The 9,285-nt window shown below is 42.4% G+C and overlaps 1 protein-coding gene across 8 annotated transcripts in view; it reads right to left on the reverse strand.

Annotated features, from left to right (window-relative positions):
* MYO3A (myosin IIIA) overlaps window positions 1-5,032 on the reverse strand; it is a 127,465-nt gene extending 122,433 nt beyond the window's left edge. For 3 of the 8 annotated variants that reach the window (XM_064505901.1, XM_064505902.1, XM_064505895.1), the window contains exon 1: window positions 4,511-4,672. In XM_064505901.1, coding sequence (XP_064361971.1) covers window positions 4,511-4,642 — 132 coding nt within the window. In that variant the 5' untranslated portion in view covers window positions 4,643-4,672. Of the gene's footprint in view, window positions 1-4,184; window positions 4,448-4,475; window positions 4,674-4,714 lie in introns of those variants that run through there. The other 5 variants (XR_010387572.1, XM_064505900.1, XM_064505897.1 and 2 more) reach the window with 5 other exon arrangements.
* Between the last annotated feature and the right edge of the window lie 4,253 nt (window positions 5,033-9,285).

Genomic DNA, 9,285 nt, shown 5'->3' on the forward strand with positions numbered 1-9,285 from the left:
CTGAACAATTGCACTGTTGAGGGCTTTATGGTCAAGACCACAGAGCATTACAAACAACGGTGTTAAGCAGAAATAGGTAATAGTTTCTGCTTCTGCAACCTGGCTTGCAAGTGCAATGGTCCCTAAATCCCACACAGAATATTGTATTTTAATCTGACATTTGTACTAGTTTTAAAAATTACCATATTTCAACAGTCTAAGTTTACATCTTCTTTCTACTATCCCCCAAACAGTTTCTGAATGGACTTCCATCTCACATAAACGTAAGCATATGAATTTTCTCTGTAAGGAGTTGAGAAAAAGGGCACTTCTCCATGTAGTTCATCCTTCTCCATATAGGGAGCCTAGATGATTAACAATGTAGATGCCTATTCATACATGACTTAAGTGCCAGCCTTTGGGTTCTCAGCAGCATCTTGTCTCCTGCCTACCAAAATCTTGTGTTTACTCATCTTGACAATTAGAGCCTGGACCTCGCTGATTCAGTTTAAAACACAGTTACTGAGATCTTCTTTGTAGCTCTTTTATTTGTCCACATTATTTCCTCTTTTCCATTACAAACACTACTTGTGTTTAACCAGACAGGTCCTGCTCACAGGGTGACCCTGTAATTTGTCAAACAGCTTCACGTTTGTCAGGGGAGGTAGATGTCAGGAGCTGACAACATTAGCTCACATTGCCTATCTGCTCCAATCCCCCTGCCGAAGTGACATTTTCACTCCCCGTAGTACTGCTTCAGATTCTGAAATTTAAATCTGCCTACTGGATGCCCAAAAAACGCTAAAAAGAAAAAAAAGGGGGGGGGCCAATGTTCACTGAGGCTTTTTATATCAAACAAGAAAAGTTTCCTACCATACCTCACCTTTCCTTCACCTGCTGCTTTTGTCCTGTATTTTATTTATAAGCCCTTTATAAGTTTATAAGCCCTTTCTTTGGTCAGGTACCGAGCACCAAGCACAACGGTGCCTTGAAGTACTTGATACAATAGGACAATGAAACCCCACAACACCTTATTTCCTCCTACTTCCCGAGTTTATGCCTACGCTGAGAAGTATTTAATAAGAAAATTAACGGTTGCTGCATTGAATTCTCAGACAAGCCAAGAGCATATGAGGCTACAATATGGTTTTAATCAAACTAACACCTACTACTTACTTTCTGGATAAATGCCCAAATTTGATTGTTCAACCACTAGCATAAATTGCAACTCAGATCTTAAGCTGGTGTAAATTTAAACAGCACAGTATCTTGTCCAATACTCAGAGAGTAAGTTTTGTTCCTGAAATCCCAATGCCATCCTCATTCAATTCACTGGGATACCCGACTTTTGATTTTGATGATGATACAAGCAAGATCTGAATGGGAACTACAGTTAAATCTAAGTTCAGTGTGAGCAGATTTTCTAGTTTGGCAGCTAATTAAAAACAAGTGTATGAAGCACTATCTGCTGTTTTTACTTAATTTATCAAAAGCTGAATACACTAAACACTATATCCTAACTTAAAAAAAAAAAAAAAAAAACACCTTACATTTTGCAGGTCTACGTAAGTTTCATACCACCCATGTGTTTATCTTTGACTGCACATCAGTTTGCTTAGTACCTTCCACTCTATACATCCTCATGTTTTTCCACAACTGAAGAATTAAGTCTTTGTCACCTGCAAGAAACTTTCTATGGAAGAAAAAACAAACAACCAAAAAAGACCAACAACAAGCCAGTTATTTATAGACACTGCAGTAGGAGCAAGAAAGCTTTGACTACTACTTTACTTAAATGATAGAATCATTTGGGTATTTTGGCCAAGCAAAAGCCCAGTAAATTGTATTCAGCCTATAAACAACTGATAACAAACCCTCAGCCTTAAATTCATTTCTATAAAGAAAATTTAAGATGAACTGCTACCTTGGAATCTGTTCAGGGAATAAGAGATCAGGTTTATTTTTCGAGATATTGCTGCTGTTGTCCACAAAATATGGTAGATGAGAGGACAGAATTATATCCAGAAGATTTTGACCACATTTTTACTGTACCATCTGCATGTGAATATATTATTTTTTAGCTAGTGATTATTTGGAAAAATAAATGTAATGTCACATCTTTTCAAGAGTCCCATGTCTAAATACATCATCTACTGAGATTTGACGAATATGTGATGAGAGGCTTTTTACCTCTGTTCTTACAGGCGAGAAAGCTGAATGCTATGCTGTAGGCATCAGCCCCAGCTGTGGCAGACAAGGAATACAAACCAGCAGCCCTCTAACATTTAGTTCATTTGCTTTCACTACAGTGTGCTTACATGAGTAAGAGAACCAAGAGCTCGTAGTCACCTAACTAACATACAGTACACCTGTTGGCATCTAACGTAGGTACCACAATCTCATTTTAGACCCAGCCAAACCAGTCAATAGAATCTAGGAAAAAAATGATTCACCTGACCTGGTTGGCATCTACCTTAATGTAAGAAGACTTGCTCTCTCCATTCCACTGATTATACTGTCTCCTTTGACTACAACAGGAAACCAGTTATCTAGCTTCAGATGTAGACATCTTAAGTTAGGTGAAATGAATCCCATTCCAGTTAATTGCTGGCAACAAGGAGTTATAGCTTGAGAACTGCCAAAAAATGACTAACACCAGTTGCATGCTACAGTCAAGTAAGAAAATCAAAACCAGCATGTCTCACAACACCACCTGAAAATTGCCAGTTTTGGACTTTGCCTGATGATGCACAGAAAAGTTAAGAACCCTGCAACGACATCGCCAAGCAAACTTTAAACCCAACAACTGAACCTCAAATTAATGTAAATGCAGAAGTAAATGGCTACTTCACAGCATCTGGAGGCAAGGAGAGCTGATAAATTAAACATACATCCTGGGCACAACTCAGAATATCTGTGTTAATCCTCTGTTTCTGAAGGCACTTTTTAGTGCTCACTTTTCGAAGGGCAGAGCAACTGCTTCTTCTGTTTCTCACAACACCTTTCTCCTCTACTGACTGTTATCCAGCAACGACTTTCCCAACAAAGCGAGACAGCTCTGAGTAACCTGATGCCTCTGGACTCTTTGACCTTTGTCAAACTTCTACTACATGCAATAGAGAAACAGCACTATGCCGTATTGGTACCTGATCTCCCTCTATTGATAAATGCATATAGGGTGTCCACACTGACATTTCATCTGCTGATTGTTATTCGGCTGATCTTCACATTTTGACTTGTTGTGGCTGAACCAGCCAGCAGCACTCACAGGAGGTTCCAGCTCTTTAGTCTCCAAAAAGTTATCAGAGGGTGCTGCTGGAAGACATCTTTATCAGTGTTATAGTCCACCTTGGCTTTCCTCCATTTTTCCCCCACCAACAGTAATGATCCTCCTGCATGCTGAAGTTTACAGTTCTCATTAAACTCCATTCAAGGAGGTTTTTGAAGCAACAGGCTATAGAACTGATGAGGGCTGTAAGCATTAAATTTAGTAATTTATCTCATGCATAGGGGTTACCCATTGGATGGCAATTCTTCAGAGGTCAAACATGAAATCAATACAGGATTCCAATTTTTTAAGAGTCAACCTTTAGCAATAATAAAAGGGTACGAAACGAACACAAAACCAAAATGCTAAAGTTAATTCTTGTTGCCAATTTTAAAAGCACCATTATTTTGAAAACAAATGAGAGCAAAAAACTTCCATGACAATTGTCATCCAACAGAGAACGTTTATGCAGGGGCATTACAACCATGGAAACAGGATTAATAATGGAAGGAGAAATGGTGTCATTATCAAATTGTAGTTGGACCTTGTGCCACCAGAAGTAATGAAATGACATTAACAATCCACGAACTGAACCATATCTGACTCATTTGGTGGCTCCCAGAAGAGAGGCGCTGCAAGTGATGAGAATAATTTTTCAATGACTACACACTAGATCAATATATTAGCAAAGAACTCAGCTTTCAAAGCTAAAGCATCACTTAATTTTCCTATTTTAAGGCAATAAAACTTTATAAGGCCATAAAAATCAATATGGTGTGAACTCACTCCTTGCCTATTTCTCAGAACTTCTAACAACACCGAAGTAGCAACACAAAATTAATTTATCAGCTATATCAACTGGCTTCGGCAGAGCTTGAAATTAAGGTGATACAGTCATTTGATAGCAAGATAAGGAGGGAATTACGAGCAAATTTACCAGCACTTAGCAGACAAGGAGTTCGGGGTTAAGGGTACACACGGGATGCTGCAGACACAGTAAGATCTCACATTTGACTTGTTAAGTTCCATAACCATATTACTGCACTTAGTTCAGCCAGGGCAGTGCTAGCTCCGCCGGCGCCGTGCCAACGGGCCAGCGCCCGTCCAGCTTCCCGGCGTCCCGGGCAAAACCGGCTGCTCCCGGGCTATCCGATCGCCCCAAGTTTCAGGCCGTCCGGACACCGCTCTTGCGCTCGCCACCCGCTCGGCTCTCCGGCAGATCACTTACACGGAACACGAGAAGGCGAAAGCAGCAGGACTCACCCAGGCAGGCGAACGGCAGCGCCCGGCGGCAGGCCCTGCCCGGGGCGCCGCAGCGCCGCCGCCAGCCCCCTCCCCCCGCACACACAGGAGCCCGCCTCGCCCCGCGGCTGCCGGGGGGGGCAGCGCCGCCATGCCGGGCGGGCAGGGCGCCAGGGCGCCCCCGGGGGGGCGGGGCGGCGCCGCAGGGCAGCGGCCGAGGGTTACCGCAGTGAGCGCTCCGGTCCGCCGCAGAGGCAGCCTCGCCGGGGGGCTGGGGCCGCGACGCCTCCGCGGACCCTGCCGCGGCTTCGTCCTCCTCCTCCCGGCTCCCGCCCGGGTCAGCGGTGGGTGAGCGGTTCGCCCCGCTAATCCCTCGCAGGCGCTGGTCCGCCGGCCCCCGCACGCCGCTCCGCACCGGGGCCACGGGCAAGGCCGCTGCCTAACGGGGCCGGGCCGAGATTAGGGTCATCGGCTGCGGAGCCTGATCGGCCCAGCGCGGGATTACCCGCACCTGTCGGGCACGACACGTCAGCGCAGCCGGCAAACTCTGTGCGCCAAAGCTGTACCTTGCAGCCCTGGGGTCTGCTCGTGGCCTTGCTGCCTCGCAAAACCTAATCCATAAGCATAAGGGACTTAACCTAGTCTATTAAAAATAATTGAGGTGTGGTGCATACACTTAGCACGCTTTATGGGCCACTGTAGAGAAGTGAATGCATGGTGGCAGCACAACATAGACAGCATAAATGATCGCAGAAGGAAGTTGCAAGACAAAGTACTCAGAAGTTGGGAAATGGCTGTCTGGTACCAGTACAGCCCCTGCGTGACTCAGGAACTGGTCTTTAATTATGCCTCTTAGGTTTTCTTTGGAGGACCCCTGCCTTGTACACTGCACAGAAAAAGCCATACTTTTCAGAGGGACATCTGTTTTCTATTTCCTTGCACCAGCACCAAAGACGTGCGACGCCATAGCAGACTCATGCCTTCACAGTGAGTGTGTTTCCTTCCATCTTTTCTAATAAAAATTGGTCTCAGACAAGTCTGACAGAGGGGTACATTTTTCAGAGCTATCAAGTTTCTACATCTTTCATGGAAGCAGGATAGAGACCATGTAGTTAGTGGACTGGACTTTCCATGTGAACATGTCCGTCAAGGGAAGGGCTGCTCACCCCATCCCAGACATCACAGGAATCACATGGACAAGAAGCCTTGTAAATGCCTTACTGTGATCTAAATAATAAATGACTTACAGACAGGATCTATCTTACCCCAAAGTTAAGCAGCCTTGAGCCAGACAGCTGTAGGAAAAGAGGCCTTCTTAATTCCCTTCATCAAAGCACTACTTGTTTACTATACTGTATTAAAAAAACTGTTAATATTTTTTAGTCTGTACTCTTCCTTATACGAATTTATGAGGGGAAGTTTAAGGTGCTGTAATTTCCATTAACACCTTTCATTTTTGGCTACTCCACAACCTTTCCTTTGCCCTGGTTGGATCTATATCTACTGCCAGTAATGATAAAGGCTAGTGAATTTCTGTATAGAAGTACAAAATGAACTTCCTAGCATTATAATCCCACTTTATGGATTGGGGTTGGAAGCACTAGCAGAATAGGGCCTCAGTTGTAAAAAAAACCTGTATCCTTTAGGCCTGAACTGCTACATGAGCAGCTTCTATGCAAAGCTTTTTTGTTCAGAGGAAAGCTGTCATTGACTTCAGTTGTAATTATGATCGCCTAGTGCCCACTACCCTTAGGCTGGCTGGCTGGCTGGCTCACTGGCAGGTCATATGCAGAAGCACAGCAGTCTAATCTGACCATTTTGAAGCTTGACCAAAGTGCACCACAAAAAATGTCTAGAAGCCTTGCAGTAGAAACCCAAGTACAAAAGAAGGATGGTGCACATTCACAGCTCTCCTCCCAAATGGAGGCCTGGAGCTAGGAGCTCAGAAGTGCTCAGGCACAGACTTATAAGCCAGAAAAGGGAGAACACTTCAGTGGTCAGTTCATACGTCCCCTTCCACTTCCGGCAGTGCTGGCTGAAAACCCTGCTGCCCACGGTGAACTCTGTCTGCTTCTTATCCTTGTCTTGATGTTACCATTTTTCTTGGCTCTGAAGACTTCGAACACCCTGTGAGCACTCCCTCTGCTGTAAGAGGGCCCTCAAGAGCAAAAATCTGCTATTTAAATTGCAGAAGCTAACTGAGTCCATTAGGATTGAAGTGCGCAAGTTGTGGATTGCTCAGCTGAGCAGATGCAATGGCAAGCTTGGGGAGGCAGAGAGGCTGGGCAGGGAGAGCCCTCCAGCAGCAGCACAGTGTTGAGTAGGCAGGAGAGGTAACTTCTTTGGCAGGAACAGCTGTAGATGGAAGAAGCGAATGCCCTACCTGTGGGCAGATGTCTGGGAGAATTTTGCTGCAAGTGATTCTCCATCTTGCCTTGGCTTTTGTCCCTCTCTTGTCCCAAACATTTACAGTTTTGCTTTTCTCCAGGAAGACTTTCCAGAGGAGATTTCAAAGCTCCTGAGTGAATGTGGGTATTTGTCCTCTCTCCCCAAAAGTAAATTTTAAATAGTTAAGAACACATATTACATATTGACACTATCTAGATATGTACTAGAAGGTATATTAGAAGTGATCGTTCTCCAGCTATACCTGATATGAACTCACATTGGGCTTAGTGCCGCAAGAAGCCATCTTCTACACTATGTTTTTAACAGATCACAGTTACATAGGTTTCAAACTCATTTTATCTCTCTCCTTGCCTTTCAGATTTCAACTTTTTCATTTTTTGGATAGTGGATATTGTGGATATAAAACTGTTCTAAAACTATTCTAAAATTAATATTTAGGTATATGAGAAATGTGAAAGCAATATGAACAGATATCCCTTCAAAGTATGTTCAACATTAGAGCACACTATACAGTTGGTTATAGAATACTTATTATTCATCATCATAATATAAAGAAGCAAAAGCATACTTTAGCAAAATTGACCATTTTTAACTCAGAATCAATAAATTCATACTTTCCAGGTTGCTGGAAAATGCTCAGCTAATGTGACCCTCATTAGAATGACAAAAAGGGAAAAAAAAAGATCCTGTGATTAAGGCACTGAATTAAGACTATAATATATTTAGTAAAATATTTTCTGTATTGAGAAAGCCCTTACCACATACAGATAGGGTCAGGATCCTGCTATGCTGGACACTGCAGACCCCACACAAAATGAGGTCCTCCTGCTGCTCTTAAGTCTGGGCAGAGCTTGGCCACGAAGGGCTTATGTGACCAAAGGCACATGTTGCCTCTCTTCAGCTATTTCCTTTTCTTTATAACTGAGTTTTTAATACTATTCAAGCCACGAGGATGTCTTTTGATAGTTAATTATGTACAAATTCAAGTAACAAGTGACACAGAAAAAAAATCCATAGATACATCAATAGATAGCTTAGGACAATAAACAAGCATGTTTATGCATAAGACAGACTACTATTATAAGAATTAAAAAGTTTACTTACCTCTGCTTTTTGACCTCTCTGGCTGATTAACTGAGCACAGCCTGGAGTAAATATGAGGAACTCCTCCCCTTTTGGTGTTTGTTACAGAGAAACAATACTTCCTGTGACACCTGAGCAAATATCCTCTAGGAAAACTACCACATAGTTTGTCTACAGATAGCTTGTTATATACCATCCACCATAATGAATTGCCAAGCATGCCCAAAAACATGAGTTATTTATTGAGTGCATAGATTTCTTTGAAGCAAGCCCGGGCTTTGACAGGTATTTTCTTTAGTTGATCAAAAGAGCTCTGTAACCCCTTTTGAAGGTCTTAGATGCGTGATCCTTGTAATCACATTTAAGGGGCTGGTTAGCTCAGGAGATTGTTAATAGGATACAAAACCTTTCACATCCAACCCAGATCATTACAGATGAAAAGTTGTGACCATTTAACAGCTCTTTGATGTCCTATGAGTTAGCCCGGTTCCTAATGGAGAAATGTCTGTATTGCTTTTAATAAACAGATATACAGAATGTGGTTTTCAGGCTTTTTTAACTACTCATATAACACAAAACATTTGGTGAGCAGGAAAATAGTTATAAAGTTCAGTGGTAATTAATGAATCTGAGCAAAATTGCAATCAAAAGAATTTTCAAAATTCCTGCTCCAAAACTATCTCCACAGTCTAGACAAGCACATGAGCACAGATTAGTGTTGGTGGTGATCAAATGCAGACATCACCAGAAAGCGTGAGGAGTGGGTTAGAAAACTGACAAGTTCTTCACTGAAATTTCCCTGTATCACTCCCTCTCTTTAGATCCAGGAGCTGCATGACTGAGTACCTGAGATTACCTTCCTTTTTAGGACTGAATTGGTCAAAGGTGGTTTTGAAATTAGCTTGGATTCAAACTAATCAAGGAGATTCCCACATCAAAATTGGCGATTTGCACTGCATTGGGAGATGATCGAGTGACTATGGACTACATTTCCTGCAAGAAAACTTTGGGAAACTATTTGCTGCACAGAAGTATTGCCTTTGAATGGTAATAGCCTAATTCACCCTTACTGATGCATATCCAGCAAGAAAAAAAAAATCACAAGCAAACTTTTGCAAGGTTTTTGCTGAAATTTCACAGTTGTTTCTACTTCACATCACTTGAGACAGCACAGTTTAAGATTTTTGCAGACATTTTTTTCAATCTGCTAAAGTCCTGACTTTGTACATGTCTCAAACTCAATTTCAAAAATTCTTTTAATGTTTTCTTTTATAAAATATCAGGAAAATGAGTTTTGGAAAATT

Source organism: Dromaius novaehollandiae, chromosome 2, assembly GCF_036370855.1.
Source record: "Dromaius novaehollandiae isolate bDroNov1 chromosome 2, bDroNov1.hap1, whole genome shotgun sequence".
Classification (NCBI taxonomy): Eukaryota; Metazoa; Chordata; class Aves; order Casuariiformes; family Dromaiidae; genus Dromaius; species Dromaius novaehollandiae.